Below are 19739 nucleotides of genomic sequence, written 5' to 3'. Positions count from 1 at the left end.
TGGGAATTGCGATCTTGAACGTGGTGTGGTGCTAAATAGTCATTGCCAATGGCAAATACAGGTTGATAATCAATGACAATGATCAACTAATAAAATTCACTTCTCTGTATAATAATAGAAATGTAAGAGAATCAAGAAAATAAAAAAAATAAAAAAAATAAAAAAATCAATGAGGTTTGGTTTGCGGCCAATTTGTTGTTGAAGGGATTGCACCGCGAAATCTGATCTGACGTTGGCTTTGGGCATCACCCGCTCGTTCCCTCCGCACACCCTGCATCTAACCACTACACCACTACTCGAAGAAAAAGAGAAAAATAATAAAAAGAAAACCGTCTTTGAATTTTTTTGGTTGGAAACTAATTTTTAAGGGAAATATTTGGTATATTTACAGGGATTGCTTCACCTTATCAATTTCATAATTTGCCTTCGGCAGGCATAGTACATTGTTATTCCAAGAAATTTAGGTGCAAATGCATAAATCGGCTTCTGATGGCATCAAGCCTTCATCAATGAGCTCTTCAAATATGGACACTGGGTCACTCGACATGTCAGAGTTAAAAAACGACTTGGACAATTTACTTGAATCTTCGTTAGAGAGTAGCGGAGTTGGGGCTAGTTCTTCCTCAACATCTCAATTTTTTGATGCATCCAATCCCGAAAAAGCTTATCCGGGCAATAACAATAATAAACTTCATAGACTAAAAAATAATACTTTACTGTCGGGAACAACGTCTCAATTTAAGGATTTGTCAAACGAGCTTTGGCCGGGTCTAAGTTCAGGATCTGCTCCTAAGCATGAACTTACAAACACTGAACGACACAGAAGCTCATCTTTGTCAGCGTATGAAGAACCCGCCAATCAGACGAACGTTCCTAAACTGTCCGTTCCGCCATCTGCTTCTTTGGCTGTCTCTCCTCCTACGAACAGGACTCGTACATCTTCTCTTTCTTCTTCTACGAAGTATGATCCCTCGATTCCATGGACCTCTAATCTTTCAGCTGCTCCTCCTACTGCAGCTTCGTCTTTGAAACAGCCCGTTTCATCTATGTATATACGTCCATCTACAGATACATCCCCTACATCTGAGTCGGGTCGGCAAAGATCTTCATCCAACAGCGGAACGTCTATTCCGACTTCTGCTGCTTCTGAAATAATCTCCAACAGAGACCCCGTTTTTACTATGAATTCCTCAGGCAACTCAAATGCTCCCGCATTAAATAAGCGTTCCAAGGGTTCCAATCGATTACGCTCTTACACGCTGCCTTGGAATCCACGTGCTTTTAATTCCTCTGGTGGTTTTATGGCCCCGTCGCTCGCTCAGCCCAATACTCTTTCTTCCGCATCTTTGAATGCAAATCAATCGTACAAGCCATACAATCAACAGTTTCCATCGGTTCCTGTTGATACAAATTTTTCTTCAGATTCCAGCATGAACTCATCTGCCTTACCATACTTAAATCATGGGGGGCTGGATCAGCTCAATTCTTCCCAAGTATGGCCATCTGATTTGTCCCATTTATCGCATAGCTTGCGCACAGGTCGTTCTGGTTATGCTCCTGCGGTTAATCCAAATAATGAACAGTCTGAATTTGGTAATGGTTTAAAACATGTTGGTCACAACACTGGACGTTTAGACTCGTCTTTGGATTCCCAATTTAAGGCTGATGCGCAAACTAATTTTCATGCTAAGAATTTGCATAGTGGTTTTGGTTATCAACGACCTCAGGCTTACGGCTTAAACAATAATCTACTTAATACGCATAACCCGCTTGCTCTAAAGGGCTTGTCCTTTGAATCGCCTGAACGACATGGTGGGATGGACATCGTTCCAGAGCTTCCACCCGTGGGTTCCCTGAGTTCCAGGTCTCAGACTATGTTAAACTCACGTCGTCGATCACAGTCTTTATCCTCTACTCTTACGCATCCTCCTACGCCTACTTCATCATCAGTTGGAGGAATGGCTGATCCTGCTGACCGTGGTTCACCGAGAGCAAGAGGGTCGCCTTCTTATAATCCTTCTTTTTTGACTAATGCTCCTTCACCCCTCAGCACGAGCAACAGCAGTATTAGGACCTCTACACCTGACACAAGCAGCGCTGGCATCAGTAATATTGGGATATCAAAAGGCCTCTCTGACATTAATAGTACAGGTTGGAGTGGTATAGGGGATGCCACTATTGGAAATCTTACTCAGTCAGAACCCACACATGCTTTATGGGTTGGTAATCTTCCGGCGGGCATCTCATCAGATACAGTTGCTGCTACTTTTGCTTCTCATGGCAACGTCATAAATATTAGGATGCTTTCTCATAAACATTCCGCTTTTATTAATTTTGATAGTGTTAATACCGCGAAGTATATATTGGAAGAACTTAATGGAAAATGCATTTTTCTGGATTCAAACCCTATCTGTATCGGGTTTGCCAAGGTCTCATCTTCAAGTTCCGAGAATGCGCATTCAACTGTTGATGGTCTGAATAAGGCTTTTTCTAACGTGTCGTTCGTTACCTCATTACGAGAAGTGTATGATGATATTATTGGTGTTACGAAATCGTTTGGGTTTGATGATCTTTCTACTATACAGCCTATTTTAGATACTGCATGTGATTTGACGGAATTTACTGCCCAAATACCATCCATCTCTAAAGCTTTTAGTAGCCGCCGATTAAATGCTCCCAAACTTCGACAAGTCCGTAAGCGTATTGATAATGGTCTTTGTACTCAAGAGGAAGTTGAGGAAATTGCCATTAACTGGTTGGATGAGGTATCAGATCTTGCTAGCGACCACCTGGGCAATACAGTAGTACAGAAATTGTTTGATTACTGTTCCGACCCTGTTAAGGAAATGATGTTAGAAAGGATCGCTCCTCACCTTGCGCAAATTGGAATTCATAAAAATGGTACTTGGGCCGCTCAGAAAATTGTTGATGTGGCCTCTACTGATTCTCAGATGCTTCTTATTGCAAAGCATCTTCAGCCATATATACCTCTTCTTTTTGCAGATCAATTTGGCAATTATGTGGTACAAACGTGCCTCCGATTTGGTTCACCAATGAACAACTTTGTATTCGAAGCTATTATGAATCAGTTTTGGGTAATCGCTCAAAGCCGTTATGGTTCGCGTGCTATCCGCACTTGCTTAGAAAGTCCTGATGTTATTGAGGAACAGCGTGTGTTGGTAGCTGCAGCAATAACCGTGTATTCGGTACATTTAGCCATGAATGGTAATGGTACACTTTTATTAAGTTATCTTATAGAAAACATGAGCTATCCTCATGTAACAGAACAATTAACGCAGAGATTCACAAAAGATATCGTGCGAGTTTGTACTCATCGACTGGCCTATAGCTCTTTGTTGAAGATTCTTTCAATGCCCCAAGAAGAAACCAATTGTACCGATATGGTTGTTGAAGCTATTCTGGGTAAATCCAATGAATTGAATGCTAGTGCCTTGGATAAAATCCTAATGGACCAAAGTTATGGGCCCTCGTTCCTTTATAAGCTTATGACAATTGAAACGATTTCACCAACATATAGGCAGGCTCTGCAGCAAGCTGTTTCCAGCACATTAGAGAGGATGGAAGACCGGGGTTCCTCTGAATTAAAGAAGCTCTCCGAACTTTGCAATCAAAAGTCCGAAAGGTACTTCTAGGAGAATTGGATTTTCATAATAAAAAAAAGAACGAAAAAAAAAACTATTTGCAAAAGACTTGCATCTAATGATTTAGAGTTACTTTATACTTAACGAAAAAAGGAACCTTCGTCAAAAAGCTATGTTTTTGTTACCACTTTCTCTTTCTGTTAGTTTTCCCCTTATATATTAGTTATGAATTAAAATGTTATGTCTTAAAATAAAGCATGTTTTATTGTTGTACAAGCCATTCTGTGTGGTTGTTCAAAGTTTGAGAAGTGTATTCTTTTCGCTTTTTACTGTAAACTGAAGGTCTACAGTTTTGAATTGCTATAAAGACCTATTTTAGCATCCTTAATCAATAAATATTTCAAAAAGAATAAGACTTCTCTTTTGTTTGCAACATAGTAGCATATTTCATCTTAAAAATATATTCTATACCCCAAGTGAACCCAGTAGGATGTGTTTGTCCAATACCGCATAGGGAGGCCATCGCAAGTGGAGTAAAAAACGACTGAGCAAAGGACGGTTGTCATTAAAAGAAAAGTTTTGGAAATAATAAAAAGCAAGCAAGCTAAGGAAGCGTATAAAGGAATGAATAGAAACGTGGAGAAAGGATGGCAAACTCAAATTCGACCTAATGAACGACAAAGTATTGCTTTACAAATGTAAGAAAAAATAGAGTATGTTTATTAATACTAACAATCTATAGTGCCCAAACCCTGCGGATAATTTCACCATCCATCTCAGAGGTTCAGTTGATGAATATGGCACTTTCATTCGAAAGGCAAGCATTTGATGGAGCCAATAGTAAGGTATGTCATTGAATTTTGGTAATCGATTTATTAACGTATTTTTTCAGCATGAATATTTGACGACTTGCAGTAAGAAAACCGCTCAACTAAGAGACCAAATACGTGAGCATTTACAGGCCGCTCAAATGAAGCAAGCACAGAATTATAATAACAATGTTAATATGAACACTGTTCCCCCAGTACCCACCGCAACTGCTGGAAGAATGGCAACCAATTCAAGAGTTCTGCCGCGTATGCAAAACCAGACTATGCCGATGCAAGCTGGAAATGCTCAGCAACAATTTGCTGGAAATGTCAAACTTACACCTCAGCAAAGGCAACTTCTTTATCAGCAGAGTCAGCTACAACAACAGCAACCTCCTCAGCCGGTAAATGATACTAGTCAGGGTCGTACCGCTCAACCTCGTGTCCCACCAGCACTTTCTCAACAACAACTGAATAACCTTTGTGCCCAAATTTCTACGTTACTAGCTCGTACTGGAACTCCTCCTATACCTTTGCAGAAACTCCAGAGTATGCCACCTGCGAGACTTATATCGCTTTACCAAAATCAAGTTCAGAAATTCCGTTCACTTCAGCAATTACAGCAGCAACAACAAAAACAGGCTCAGCAACAGACAAAACAACAAGGAAGTATTCCCTTTAATGCTGCTAATAATGCTGGTCAAACGTATCCAACTATGCCTAATCAACAACAAACACAACCTCAGGTTTCTCAGCAGCCACGTCCTCCAAATGTTCCAAGTAATGCTAGCGTTAGGCAAAATCTGGAAATGCTGAACATACCTGTCCCGAAACAGTTGTTTGCTCAAATTCCAGGATTACCATCTAATATAAAATTATGGAGGGACGTAATTGAACTTGGAAAGAATCAGCGATTAACACCTGAACAAGCAAAGGCAATTGGGATCCTCTATCAGAAGCACATGCAAGTGCTAATACAGCATCGACAACTAAAAATGCAATCCGCACGTGTAAACGCCCAAGCTTCTCAGACTCCCCAAGCTCCTGAAAAATTTGGTAATGTTCCTGTTGATCCGGGTGTACCACCTTCTACATCTCAACAGGCTTATGCACAGCAGATGAGGAATGCTAATGTCACAAACCAAGCGATAAAACCTCAGAGCGGTAATGTACCGGTGAATGTCGAAACTGCTCCTAACCCTGCGAAAGCGAATTATCAAAGTTATGCTCCTACTAAGGCACGTGCGACTAGCCAGTCGCTGAAGTCAAATGTATCGCCTATTGATGTCCCTAACGTTGGTGCTTCAAATGCTGAGGTAAACCCAGCATTTAATGCTTCTGTTAGTCCTCCATCTTATCCTTTAAAATCTTTCGATGTCACGAGCGCTCCTCAGGTAGCTGGTCAACCTACAGAAAAGCCTTTTACAAATCCATCTACTTCCGGAAATGTTAGCGCCTATATAGTACAACAGCTTTTAGAATCTGGAGGAACTATGGGACAGCAAAAAATGACAGTTCGGATTCGTGAATTAACAGAAAGAGTAATGCATTCTATGATTAGACCTATTCCGCTAGAACTTCCGCATGACCAAAAAGTTATAATTGCTGAACTTGTGAAATCTGCATATCCAATGTTCAGTAGGACAAATCAATTGATATACTTGTTTTACTGTCTTACTGCTAACGAAGAAGCAACTATTCAATTAATACAAATGCGCCATATTTTTAAATTACAGTTAGAAGGTCTTCAACAAGGTGTCTTCACCAGTACACCTCAAATGATGGCAAAGATAAAGGAAAAAACGAGCCGTTACTTCGCATACGTGAGGACTCAATTAATCAGGTTGCATCATGAAGTTAAGGTAAATGGTCAAAGTTTACCTGCTGCTTTGGCTCAAATTTCAACGACAATGAGAGCCTCTTCTGCTCAACAGCAGCAGCAGCAGCAGCAGCAACAGCAACAGCAACAACAACAACAACAACAACAAAGGAATCAAAAGCAACAACAAGCTCAGCAAGTCCCTCTACAATATCAGCGTGCTGCTCCCATGCAGCCCCAAAACGAAGTCATGAATAAAGCTCAGGCCTCTTTGCCATCTCAGATACGAAACGCACCGAAACCTACTAATGAATCTAACTTGGATGAACACCAGGCTAGTCTTAATGTTTTGACTAAAGCTCAACAAGAAGCGCAATTAAAAGAGAAAGCAATATCTGAAGTAATGAAGCATAGTCTTAGACCTGAAGACCTTAAGCTACCTATAAGCAAGAGGAAGAAGTTTGATAATGCTTCACCGCCGATTATAAGCCCCTCGGTACAAAAGCCTTCATTTGGAGCACCTTCTGAAGGGAATGTCATGGCTGTAGAAGAGACTCCTGTTTCAAGTTCGTTGGTGAGTGATGGGTTCAATGATACCTCGGCAAAAGACGCCGGGTCGTATAAATCCCGAGAAGAAGCTACTGCAAATCCGCTTAAATATGCTATTGACGCATTTGTAACTCTTGATCATGAAGATGAAATTTCGGCTGTGAAGAGCGGTCTAACACCGACTTCAGTACTAAAAACCCCTCAGTCATTTTTCATTCCTTCATCAACGCCCGATCCCAATGCGGGTAAAAGTTCTTTGAGTCCAGCTAATATCTTAACTCTGGAAGGCAAGTTTGCTTATGATGATGATGCCGAATTATGGGCCGACGGTGTTCAGGAAAGTACTGCGATGAATGAAGCGGCGAAAGCTACTGATCGCAGAATTGATATGGATGTTAAAGATGAGTCAATGGATACAGATCGGGTTTATAAAGCCCCAGAAGGAGATACTTTCGTTAGCTTAATGGATAATGAAAATGACCCGTGGAATGATTTTATTCGAGAGAGACAACTGACAGCTAAGCGGAAGGAAACAGGAGAGGATGTAAATGAATTCAACTCTATGAATCCTTCGATTATATGGCAGGTTGTTATATAAGTAAGTTGGCACGACGGGAATATATGATTTTGACAAGGAATTTATGACACTTCATGGAGTTTATTAACGTATCCACTCAGGATGATGCAGAAAGAAGTTTGGTGTATATAAACATCTATAAATTCTAAAGAGAAAAAGATAAATAAAAATAAAAATAAAAAAAGCTAGCTATGCTATGCTAAGAGGTTATTTATATGATTTCTAAGTACTAATTTAAGTGAATGGTTATGTTCGTAAAGATTGTTTTACGGCAATTAATTAATTTTTGTTACTATTTTGTTTATATGAATTGAGTCCTTTACCTTCATGTTTTCAAGTTAGGCAATAGAAATTTAGCATTTTCTTTGGCTTTTATTTAAACATAATAGTAGTCTTTAGGACTACGACAGATTGACGTTCAATTTCGTTTAGTTTATTCAGCGTAAGACAATCGTTCGCTTTAGGTACAACAAAGAAAGCTTAGTTTCTTTGTTGCTGTACGAAATGGTAAACAAAGAAACTAAAATAGGCTAAGTAGAACAGGGATTCATACTATATATTAATATATATATATATATAGTTAACTGACATACCAAAACTCCTTTTCGAAAAGAACTGAACCGTATTTATAGTATTCTGAATAGACTACTATATGCAAATTGCATTAAATCGTTCAATCAATTGGTCGAGTTCTTTTACCTTTCAGAATTTATTTCCCTGCTGATACTTTCAATTTTTAGCTTTAATTGAGCTGCCAGAGAACTGGACTAAATTATGGATTTGTCGAAGCGAAAACCACCTCCGTTGAGACTCCAAGAAGCAAGGAATTTAATGTTTATAGACTCCGAAAAAGATTCTTCGTATGCAAGAAGTCCAATGTCATCCCCCACTTCTCCTTGGCATGTTTCAGACAAATTGATCAGTGCTATATACCAAGAATTGAAATCTCCTAGCTCTCCTTGGGATAAGAATTTTTCCCAGCAATCGCCATGGTTACTTGCGAATAGTGTGATATCTCACGATGAAGATAGCCCTTTACTTCCTGTAGTTTCACCATTGAATTTGAAAACCGGAAGCCAGTCAATGATGTCTAAAAAAAGATCCAAAGTCAGAAAACAGTCTCCTACATCTAAATTATATTCCAAAGAAGAAGGGGTACTTCACAAACATCCAAAGGTGGTTAAACAGAGGTCTTCGCTTGCAATTGATGAAAGGAATTCAGACTTCAGAAAATCCGGTGATTATTCAACTAGCTCTGCTGCTGGTATAAAATCTACTCGACAAAGTACAGCTTATAAAAACTCTCTCCGTGATTTGGAATTCCTTGAAATAGAAGACTTGTCATCTCGAAATAAATTTCCGATAAAAGAACGTGAAAATGTTAGTACCCGCATGTCGAACGCTTACAGTCGGTTTAAGTCTGCTGTAAAGGACCGCACAAATGGATCTACGGGCCCAAAACGTTCCAAGATGAAAAAGAATATCCAACATTTGGGTCTAACTGAGTATTATGGATGGGAACACCATTCTTGTGATTGGTTATAAGCTTCTTTTTCAAACTGCATATTTTTGATTATTTTTCCTATTTCTGCATATCCTGTACATTAAGTTATGAATTCTGTGACCAATGCACTATAACAACTAATTTAAAGCACGAATGACTGGGTCCCTGAATTGCAAGTTGATTGCTACAGCGTAATTTACTTTTCTTCTGAAGTTCGTTATCGTTTTACTCAACTTTTATTTATGCCATCTGCAGCGTCATGACCATCTGCATATTCTATATCAACGTTTTAAGATCATCATAATTACTGAACACTAATGGGCTTACAAATGTAATTAAATGAGTAGCGTTATTATGAAAAAAAAAAAAAAAAAAGATTAATTTGATATTATTTATACAAATGCATTCCTTAAATAGCAGTACATTGTTAGTCAATTGTAAGCTCGTAAGATTAACTTCTAATTGACTTGTAGCGTCGTATGATCTAAATCTTTTTCAGCATTCATCTGTAAATCCTGGTTGTTCATCGTTACACTCTTTGTCATGCTTGCCGTTTTGTAAATACCAACCAAGCGTGATGACAATTCAAACATATTGCTTCGCAACGATATAACAATAAACTGGGCATTCTTCGTCCTTTCCTTTATATAATTGGCGACAATCGACACATTTTTGAAATCCAGAGCAGCATCAATTTCGTCCATAACGTACAGAGGCGTCGGTTTATAGTTATGTAAAGCAAATACTAATGCCAATGAACTTAATGTCTTTTCACCTCCAGACAAATTTGAGATATTTTTCCAAGACTTTTTAGGTGGCATAATACTAAATAAGACACCTTCAGAAAATGGATCCAGACTGTCAACGAGTTCAAGTTCAGCATTACCACCCATAGTGATGATTTGATACATAGCTTTCAATTTCTGAGAAATAATGCTAAAACCTTCCATAAATTCATCCAATCTTTGTGTCTGCAAATCTGTAACAGTTTGTTTTACGCTATTCCTCTTTTGGGTCTCAGCTTCAAAGTCTAACGCTTTGTTCTCAGCATCTTTGGTGCATTTCAAATAAGCCTGTAAAACACCCACGTCTACTTCTTTTTCTTCCGTCTTCTTCTTAAATTCAGATATGCCCTCATACAACGATTGTTTGTTCATTGAGGCAAGCTCATCTTCCGAAAACTCCTGAAATTCAGGAGCCTGTGCTTCAGATTGATCATATTCTCTTAAGTCATGTAGTATTAATTCGGATAGCAACTTTCGTAACTTTTTCTCGTTGTTCAAAACGTCGGCATGGGCACTTTTTTGCTCTGTCAGTTTGTTTTCGAGATCCAACCTTTCGGCTTTCATGGAATTTATCTCTTTAGATTCAAACTCAACACGGTTGTTAAGCTCACTGATTGAATCATTTATATCATGGATTATGTTACTTAGTTTATCAATCTTAACCGTATATTCCTTTGTTTTCTCGCGAAGTAAGCTCAATTCTTTCTCATTTGTCTCAATTTCCTTTTGAGTTGTAGAAAGATCAGACTGTAATGATTCCAGCTCTCTTTCAATTGAATGGACACGTTGTTCGTTTTTCCTCTTTTCAAAATTGATGTTTGCAATTTTTTCTTTGACAAACTTATGCTGTTCGTGTAGATCATCAACCTTGGACTTTTGTATGCGATATTTGATACCACCAATCTGCATAATTTTATCCTGAAGTTCTCTCACTTCAGCAACAACCCCAGCATTTGAATCATTTATGCTATCTATTTGTTGCTGAAGTTTATTTAAATTTGCGCTAAGTTTTTGCTTTCTATCGTGTAAGCCTCGCTCATCCTTTAAAGCTTTACGGCTATTAGAGACTTGGTTTTTAGCTCCTTCAACCAAGTTATTGAATGCGGATAAGTCTAAGTGAAGTTTGGATATTTCCAATTCCAAAGATGGAATTTCGTTTTTTAGTATGTCGCTCTTCTCCAGAAGAGCTTGCAATTGTTCAGACACTTGCCGATGTCGATTTTCCGCATCAGTAGTCTGATTCTCAATGTTGTTAAGGGCGACTGGAGATATTTCAGCAGGTAGCTGAGAAGCCATACCACCTTGCTTTACTCGGGTTCCACCACCAGTCATGGTACCAGACTTATCAATTAGCTGTCCGTTAAGAGTGACAACCCTCCAACGTGTCTTACCAAACGCAATTCTGTTAGCCTGTTCCAAATTATCCGCAACAAGAGTGTTTTGCAATACACTGAAGAAGGCCGGTGCAAAAATATCGTTTTTATAATGAAGTAAATCAAATAATCTCGGAACATTCTCAGGAGTTTGAATAGGCTTCAAGTTCTTTTCCTGTAAAGCACCTAAAACTATAAAACTAGACCTTCCTAAATTATTGGACCTAAGAAAGGCTATGCACTTTTGACCAACCTCTAAATTATCGACCACTATGTGATTCAACGCAGGACAGGCCGTGGATATGGCAATATCGTACTTACTATCAATTGTAGCAAGATCTCCTAGTCGTCCGTGGAACCCTGCTAATTGACCAGAATCATGTAAGGTTTGTAGTCCTCCCAAGACATTTCCTCTTGAACGTGAAGAGCTAAGAGTAGATCTTATTTCCTCAAGCTTTACTCGACTTTGAGCAATTGTACGATGTAGTTCACTCTTTTTCCGCTTTAAGTCAGAAACGTTTCTTTCCAGACCTTGAGATTCCTTTTTTATGGTATTGTGGTGATTCTTTTTAGAGTTAAGAAGCTGTGTTTTCTCCTTTTGTTCTGCTAGTGATTTTTCAAGGGAACTTATAGCATTTTGCTGTTCTTCATTTGAGTTTTTTTCTTGCTCTAACAGCATATCTAGTTCTGCCTTTGTGACCTGTTTCACAGAATTTAGCTCATTGATTTTTTTTTCGGAAGGCGCCATCAATTTCTGCTTTTCTTCAATAGCATTTGATATTCCTTCGGTCTTTCCACGAAGGGATTCACGGATTTTGTTGAGTTGGTCTTCTTCGGTAGACAGCTTGGACACAATGTCATCCATTTCTTGCGTTAGACGATGATGAAGATCACCATGCGTGTCCAGAGAGTATTCAAGCTCTGATTTATTTGCTGATAATGTTTCAAGCTGTTTTTGATTTTTTTTCTGTTTTGAAGATAAATGCTTCCACTTTTCTTCAATTTTAACAGCTTGTTGTTCATATCGTTGACGTTCTCTTTTTTCGGTACGATTTGAAGTTTTCGAGTCTTGAACTTTAGATTTAAGTTGAGTTAACTCTTCGACCATTTGCGAAACGACTTTCTCATTTTCGTTGAAGTTGTCATTCTTGGATTTATATGAATTTTCCAGTTTCTGTAAGATACTCATTACTAAATCTTTCTTCGATTTTAATTCGAATAGGTTCAACTGATAAAGGGTATGCAGCTTCCTATTTAAATTGTTCTCGTCCCTTAAGATATCAAGGACAACATTTTTTGAACTTTCCAATTTGTTCCTCTCGGCGACGACTAGTTGAAAACGGTTCTCTTTTTCGTTACAGACATTACTCAAAGCAGTAAGCTCATTGATTTTTTCTTCGATGATAGGTTTGTACCTTGAAGTACCTATAATGTCTTCAAGATATTCAAGCAAACCATCATCACTTTCAGTTAGTGCCTTTGGTTTCATTTGTGCGATAGATTCTACTTCACCTTGTAGAATTAAAAAACGCTTATGGTTCAAATCGACCCCTCGTTCTTTTAGCACATTTGAAACGGTGGAAAAAGAACTCTCAGCGTTATTTAGAAAGTATTTGCTTACATTGTTCTTGTAAGCGGACCTTCGAATAGATAGCTCTGAACCGTCTATGTAACTGGAATCCGGATTTACTTCTTTAAATACAATTTCCACATCACAGCTTTCAAGAGAAGGATGGGCAGCGGACTTATGGATTAAAGCTGAAGCTTTAGTCTGACGCAGTTTACTAGCACGAAATCCGAATACAAAAAGCAAAGCGTCAATCACATTTGATTTACCAGATCCATTTGGACCAACAATAGAAGAAAAAGATGGATGAAAAGGCCCTATAATTTGTGTTCCAGCATAAGATTTGAAATTCTTAAGCGTTAGCTGGTATACAACAAGCCTTGGAGCAAGTACGTCAAGGTTTTCTTGTTCAGTGATTGTATCTTCTATAAGAGAAGAATCTCCTGCATTACTAGAATTAAAAGAATTAGGAGCCGAAGGCTTTGAAGGAGTTTCCTGGTTAGCTGAGATGAATTTGTTCAAAAGATTGGGACGCTCGCGTAAGGAGTCCGTGATGCGCTTTTTTAAAAACTGGCTGTGAAACCCTTGAGAAGGTGTTTGTTCTAGTTTTACAATGCGAGACGGATCCTCAGATCGACTTGGTGTTGTTACTACCTGACGAACTTGTTTCCGAGGTCTTTCAGCACGATCTGGTGTAGCATCTACAATGGAAGGAACCGAGGATGTTCGAGTAGGTCCTTTATCAGACATAAAAGTGATTCCTATGTAGTTGGAACAAATGAATGAATGATTTTAGTTTGTTTCTTGGTATAGTTTATTGCTGTAGGCGCCGCTGTGTGATGAGTTCTAAATAATTTTTATCGCTTCCTTGAGCTTAAACTTCTTCGGTTAATCTTAAACACGAATAATGTAAACAAAGTAAACAAAAATAAAATAAAAATAAAAAGGAGGAGATAGAACGGAGAGTGGAAGAATGAGTTTCCTTTTAGTAATTTAAACAAAATTACAATATAGATTTTCTCACTCAATATCTTGATTACTTGATGAATTGCTTGTCTTGGGTCATAGAGTAATGAACGTTGGTTCCTAGTAAAACTCCTTTCATTCATTCCATTACACCTTTTTTTTTTTTTTTTTCCTGTCCGTATACGTACACAATACAAAGTACATATATTTCCAATATTATACACCTATATACTTTTAGAAGAGCCCAGTAACGCCGCACATAATGAATTGTAAGGTAAACTTCAGTAAGAATTACATAGTAAACAAACCAAGATTCAGTACACCCTACTCATACTTAAACTCCAATTTACGTTTACCAAACGTTAAAATATGTGCAAGGATTTACGAAAATGTTGATTAACAAGAGGATACAAATACTTTTGTCAACGGTTATAATTATGGTGTTTGTAATATGGGTATTTGACAGTGTAATGATTGACAAGGAATGGCGCCTTTACATGCCTGAACTCAAGGAAATTGATGGAAGTAAAGAAAAGGATGAAAACGTCGTTGTTATTACTCCTTTAAACTACAAGGATGAGACAAAGTAAGGAAAGAATTGCTGACAACTATGCTGCAACACTTCTTGCCATTATTGCCCTGACTAACACAAGCTTTTCATAGAAAGGAAATCATGAAAACCTATTGGACTGTAAGTTCAAATGAGTCTTGAATGTCTCGCATGTTAATAAACGTGTCTAGTCTTTCCATACTACTCTAGCAAACTATCCAAGCTTGCCTACTCTATATGAAAGAAATACATTAATCCGTTATGTGATTTCATCAGCTTCTTTGTTCCCTTGCGGTGAATGCTCTGTTGTTTCGCAGAAATTACTACGGAAGTACCCTCCTCAGGTTGGGTCTCGTAAATCAGCGATGTCTTGGGGATGCAAACTGCATGGGTATGCCTTCATCTTTTTTTTCTAATAAATCTATTCTGCACTTTGTACTAATATTGTATAGGAAATTCAACGAAGAGTTCAACCTAACGGTCCCAACCTGTGATGACATTGCAGCTTCATATATCATAGGATCTGAAGACTCCAAACAAGTTGCGAATCAGAACGACAGCGAGCGGTCCATGGAATATGCCATACAGGAGCATGGACCGGACAGATCCGGATAAAACTGAGACCTTTTTTTTTGTCACTAAATCCGGTCGTTTATGTTTGGAAAGCAGTAATGGCTGGGTCGCAAGTTCTGCAACTTGCTATTTGTAATTTAATTTCTCCCTTTTTAATATGTAAATAATTTTATTTTTTAAACGGTCATCTAATGTAACATTCAATAATTATTGTTTATTGCTTAAGAGCAGTATGCCGCATACTGCTAACGCGGTCGGCTAGATTTACCGCATCACCAGAATATACTTCTCTTTTCATTTCACGAAGGAAATCTCCTTGATTATTCCATTTCCTAGCGGTGCTAGATCTTTCCTGTTCGTTTTTGGCGGTTTCGGTCAATTCCTCTTGTTCTAATTTATGAAGTTTTTCAACCCTGTTTTGTTCTAAACTCTGAGCATTGTTTTGCATTTCTCGTAATCGACGCTCACGAGTATCTTCTGTTGAGGATCCACCGGCATCAGCACGTGACCTATGGGAGCTTCGTCGTTGTGGTGAAGGTGACCTTGAAGAATGTCGTCTTGTGTGGTACCTTTTTTCGTTCCCGTGTCTTCGTCTGTCTTGGTACAGACGCATTTCTTCATCATCTCGATCGTCAACATACCTTCTATCGCCATAATGTCGATCCCCATATTCTTTCCGTGGATATCTTTCTGTCCTCGAAATGTTTCTTGAAGTATTGTATCGCCGAGAGTCATTATAGCGGCCATGTCTGTCGTAACTCTTTTCTCGTGAGTTAAGATGTCGACTACGATGGTCCAACTCCTTTTTCCTCCTTTCATCTTCTTCTAATTTTCTTTTTCTCTTCTCTGCTAGTACATGCATTTGCTTTTGCTCTTGTTGCTTTATAGCCAAAAGAGGGTCCAGTCGAACTTTGGATTGGATATCTTGAACGGAATTGGCATTCTGTAAAGAAATAAATTCAGTTTTATTAAGAGAATTTTTCTGATCTTCCACTTTATCACTTAAAAGGTCGTCCAATCGCCGTTTACCAAGTAAATATTCTTCCATTTCTGAAGCGTCTCGTTTCGCTCCTTCTGCTGTGGGAACTGCATACATCCATTCCACTCGATCTTTTCTCTTTTTTCCTCCTGCTGCTTCCTGTAATCTCTGGAGCTCCAAAAGTTGTCGTTCCTCTTCAATTTCTCTTCGTAATTGCTCGACTCTTTTCAGCTCTTCCTTGTGTGTTTGTTCTTCTTTCCACACCCTCTCTTGATTTCTCATTAAAAGAGGGTGCCTAAACCAGTTAGTTTTTATTCCTTTTCGATATATTTATGTTTATACGTACCAACTCTTTTTCATATTTAAGTCACCGCCTCCCATTTTGCAATTGTTCTTTTAGTTTGCTTTCTCAGAAAGTACAATGTGATAAATCAAAAATAAAAATAAATAATATAACTTTGAAAGTACAGATTATTGTGGATACAAGATGTGTTTGGGGAAGTTGTAATTACAAGTACTATCCCATTTCAACTTAGTGGCTCCTTCGAATACCTAAAGTAGATTACCGTCTTCAATATTCGCCATTCTTATTTTAGGGTATATCACTTTACCTTCATGACCCCCCACAGAGTCTTTTAGGGGCAAATCTTAGACACAGCACACCGCTCTCCTATACTCAAAAAGAAGCAAGCCTTCAAGGAATACGGAAGCAAGTCTTATAGAAGGCATTAAAACTCAATAGAGCAGCGATACATACTTGAGAAATGTTATTTAACTTATTTTACTGGCAAAAGTTTGTATGAAAGCATTGAATGAATCCTTAAAACAGAAAAATCCTTACTTAGTTAAGAACAAGTTTGTTTACTAGCTTGTGCATGATTTGAATAAGCAAATCACGATAAAGATTTGCTGTAAATAATTAAACTTTAAAGAAAGTAATATAACTAAAAATACAAGATGAAAAGAGATGACTCCCTCTCCAATTCCATAAATCAAAGTTGTTTGTCTTGGGTGGGTATTAGAAAACAAAAGGATATTTTTTGAGATTTCATGCCAGAAAATCGATGACCAGGATACTCTATTTAAGGAAATGTAGCAATAGCTATAGACCGGTTTTCCAATGGGAGGGGGAAATAAAAACTGCTCCTTTCAAAATCAGTAAAGCTCGTGGGATTAATGCAAAGAACTATAAAACGTGAAAAGATCTGTTAGTCATAAATAAAGAAAGAAAATATCCAAAGCTCAACGAAAAATCCCATCCAGATTTGTGTGATCCCCCCAGTCAGAATGTTGAGATGCTTCATAATTACAAAGAAATTTTGTCTGTATCTGTGAGCACATGACATACTTCTACGGGTAAGCTTGCACTCAACAATAAATCAATCCAAAACTTTTGGGGCTCGGACAATCTGTCGTTATCACTCTTGACTTCCGATAGTAGAAAATTTTTTGTATTAGAATTCCAAAGGCATAAATCTGGCATACCACTGGAAGCATTTTTATAGTCTTGGGCCATGGCATGGAAGATAGAAGCTAGGCCTTTACCAGGTATACAGTGTGTTACAGAAAGCAGCATCTCAAGCGAATAAACCCATTGCAACCCTATGCATACTGGCTGACTTTCCGACTCACGAGTATAAACATCCTTGACATATTGTCCAGTGTAGCCGCATTCAACTTCTGCAAGTCTTTCACGAATTGCGAATTCCCGTGCCGAAAAAAACAAATCCGTGGATAAATCCAAAGGTGCTGACTGAAACGCGGATTGGAAAACACCAGGAATGTCCATAAAAATAATATCCCAAAAAACCAAAGCAAACAAAGTCAGGAAAATTCCGCTTTCAGAGTGAACAGTAGACCAACCAAGAGATGTATAGTACTCGGCAGCAAACTGTTCGACTGTCAGTACATCTCCCTTTGAAGTAAGCCAAAGCGTTCTTTGTTGACTTTTATCCTTCAAGTCCTTTCTTTTACCATATATTGTAATATTTGAAGGTTTGTTTTGAAAGTTATAAGAAAAATCACGCCTATCCTTTTCGGGTACCATTAATACTTTTTCGAGTCGCGAAAGTCTTCTCTGAAGAACAAACTGATATTTCATGTGCGTATTTTTGTCCTCAACGCCATGTGTACAGGTACAGAGAGCTCGATGTCGCCAAGTGCGTAGCATACTTACTTCTGTAGTTCTGTAATTTCCTTCCAAAAGTGCTTTCCTATTGTACCAAAACCCCCTTTTACCAATTAAGTACATGTTTTGAGCAAGTAGAGTATCAAGGACTTCGATTTCAAGATCAACTAAACGTAGTTTTCCTAAAATGTTTGTACCTTTATGAATTAAATAAGTATAAACAGCCCCTGGACGATAAGAAAAAATAAAGCTGTACAAATGTTGCTTATCTTCCTCAAAAGCATTTGCAAACTTTAGCATATCACAATTGATGTAAGACAGCCATTTTGGGTAAATATTAAAAAAAAGATCAAGGGCAGTTCCAAAAGCTTCTTCGTTTGACAACATAGGACCTTCAAATAATGGTAAAACTTTTTTACAAAGCTCTAGCGCATCTACATATTCCATCAAAACTGACCTAGATTCGAAGACATTTGAGGTTCGAGATATTTGATAACTCGGATATACCGTTTTGTTAATTCGAACTAGGATCAAAGAAGTTAGAGAATGTTCATCATACATCGTGGAACGAAAGTATACTACGTGTATCCGATGGAAAAGCTCAACGACACTCTTTTCCGGTTTTACACATGATCCGCTGTAATATAAAATCTGCTTTTTGAGCTGCTTCGTCTGATTATTCAAGTTTCCTATTCCATTGAAGGAAAGAAACAATTGACCATCAGTATGGAGCACAGATTGTTTTCTCGACAAACAGATAATTGAGTCAATGACTTCTTTCCTCGACTTTCCTTTTATTTTACTGGAACGAGCTACCGTTCGCAGCTCCTCTGAAGTCATGATTTCCAATAATTCCTCAATGCTTATTGAATTGTCATCAACAAAAAACCCCGATTTTCTAAGACCTGCACAAGATTCTGCTATATTCTGGCAATCTGGATAATTGAGCTGTGCAACTCGAAACCATTTATCGCGCTTTCTCATGAAAAGACGAACAAAGAGATATTGCTCGTCGCATGACAGAATCTTGAATTTATCAATTACGGATAGCTCTTCTTGAGCTAAGAGGTGAGACTCATGGCCGAGAACTGTAGAAAGTATTTGTTTGAACCCCAACAAGTACATTGAGCTTTCAGTTGAGCTGGCCTTGAATTGTTTTTTTGGACGATCAATTGCCAAACTCATAGAGTCTTTAGGATAATATTGATTTTCATTAGCTGGGTATTCACCGCTTGAAAATTCATCTCCTAATGCCTCCTGAAAATAGCGCTTCATTTTTTTCGTTTATAAAAGGAAGAGCTTTCAATATTAAAGGAGTAGACAGCGGTATTACCGTTACTACAGTCTGCATCAAACCCATAAACAAAACCAAATTGAAAATTAGAAGAATTCACTTAAAGCTAATTCTACATATAATTCGAATCGGTTGTAAAAATTATGCATCCTTGTGTAAACCGAGATATTTGTTAAATACTTTTAGTATAACAAAAAGGCCTGCTGATACAACTACTAGACGCGATAGAACCAGAAATTTTTTTTTCATAAAACGCTAAAGTTATACTTGACCGACACTTCAAACATGTCGAAGTAAGAAGTGAGTATATTTTTACTTTCCTTTTTTTTTAGTTTTAAAACTAAACAATTGTATAAAATTCAAACCGAAGTCAGTAATTTTGATCTTGTGCAGTAACCGGTTGACATTTGATTCCCAAAGGTCACCTCCACCGTCTCTATAAAATCCATATAAGAGAATAGGTTTTGGCACAAACTTCATTAGTGATATAAAAAAACCAATTATTTTACTAATTCTTGCATTCTATTGTGATTTTACATGCTGTTCAAGTTATATTTATAACTGACTGCAAAGGCAACGAATATTCCCCACTAGCTAGTAATTTTCTTGATTTTTACTTACTTTAAATCATCCGCAAGCTTGATTAGGTTTTGCGAACTGTTCG

The 19739-nt window shown here is 38.0% G+C and overlaps 8 protein-coding genes across 8 annotated transcripts; 4 read left to right on the top strand and 4 right to left on the bottom strand.

Annotated features, from left to right (window-relative positions):
• Window positions 1-470: 470 nt before the first annotated feature.
• Window positions 471-3653, top strand: puf2 (pumilio family RNA-binding protein Puf2; the record flags this gene model as incomplete). Its single annotated transcript, XM_056180217.1, has 1 exon — window positions 471-3653. One exon carries the CDS (start codon window positions 471-473, stop codon window positions 3651-3653), a length of 3183 nt encoding a protein of 1060 aa, XP_056035054.1.
• Window positions 3654-4226: 573 nt separating this feature from the next.
• On the top strand, window positions 4227-7377 carry med15 (mediator complex subunit Med15; the record flags this gene model as incomplete). Its single annotated transcript, XM_056180216.1, has 3 exons — window positions 4227-4300; window positions 4345-4447; window positions 4495-7377. 3 exons carry the CDS (start codon window positions 4227-4229, stop codon window positions 7375-7377), a joined length of 3060 nt encoding a protein of 1019 aa, XP_056035053.1.
• A 753-nt stretch (window positions 7378-8130) lies between these two features.
• Window positions 8131-8901, top strand: SOMG_01422 (Schizosaccharomyces specific protein; the record flags this gene model as incomplete). Its single annotated transcript, XM_056180215.1, has 1 exon — window positions 8131-8901. The coding sequence occupies one exon, from the start codon at window positions 8131-8133 to the stop codon at window positions 8899-8901; it is 771 nt and encodes a 256-aa protein (XP_056035052.1).
• Window positions 8902-9318: 417 nt separating this feature from the next.
• cut3 (condensin complex SMC subunit Smc4) lies at window positions 9319-13335 on the bottom strand (the record flags this gene model as incomplete). Its single annotated transcript, XM_056180214.1, has 1 exon — window positions 9319-13335. One exon carries the CDS (start codon window positions 13333-13335, stop codon window positions 9319-9321), a length of 4017 nt encoding a protein of 1338 aa, XP_056035051.1.
• Window positions 13336-13940: 605 nt separating this feature from the next.
• Window positions 13941-14716, top strand: erv2 (ER thiol oxidase Erv2; the record flags this gene model as incomplete). Its single annotated transcript, XM_056180213.1, has 4 exons — window positions 13941-14137; window positions 14215-14242; window positions 14293-14492; window positions 14554-14716. The coding sequence occupies 4 exons, from the start codon at window positions 13941-13943 to the stop codon at window positions 14714-14716; spliced, it is 588 nt and encodes a 195-aa protein (XP_056035050.1).
• A 172-nt stretch (window positions 14717-14888) lies between these two features.
• cwf25 (complexed with Cdc5 protein Cwf25) lies at window positions 14889-16034 on the bottom strand (the record flags this gene model as incomplete). The annotated part of the gene is made up of 2 exons (XM_056180212.1): window positions 14889-15948; window positions 16000-16034. 2 exons carry the CDS (start codon window positions 16032-16034, stop codon window positions 14889-14891), a joined length of 1095 nt encoding a protein of 364 aa, XP_056034864.1.
• A 925-nt stretch (window positions 16035-16959) lies between these two features.
• fan1 (DNA repair protein Fan1) lies at window positions 16960-19056 on the bottom strand (the record flags this gene model as incomplete). Its single annotated transcript, XM_056180211.1, has 1 exon — window positions 16960-19056. The coding sequence occupies one exon, from the start codon at window positions 19054-19056 to the stop codon at window positions 16960-16962; it is 2097 nt and encodes a 698-aa protein (XP_056034865.1).
• A 264-nt stretch (window positions 19057-19320) lies between these two features.
• SOMG_01417 (uncharacterized protein) lies at window positions 19321-19555 on the bottom strand (the record flags this gene model as incomplete). The annotated part of the gene is made up of 2 exons (XM_056180210.1): window positions 19321-19415; window positions 19441-19555. The coding sequence occupies 2 exons, from the start codon at window positions 19553-19555 to the stop codon at window positions 19321-19323; spliced, it is 210 nt and encodes a 69-aa protein (XP_056034857.1).
• Between the last annotated feature and the right edge of the window lie 184 nt (window positions 19556-19739).

Source organism: Schizosaccharomyces osmophilus, chromosome 1 (assembly GCF_027921745.1).
Source record: "Schizosaccharomyces osmophilus chromosome 1, complete sequence".
Classification (NCBI taxonomy): Eukaryota; Fungi; Ascomycota; class Schizosaccharomycetes; order Schizosaccharomycetales; family Schizosaccharomycetaceae; genus Schizosaccharomyces; species Schizosaccharomyces osmophilus.
Note: the sequence above shows the minus strand (reverse complement) of the source record. Positions and strands in the feature narration are given on the sequence as shown.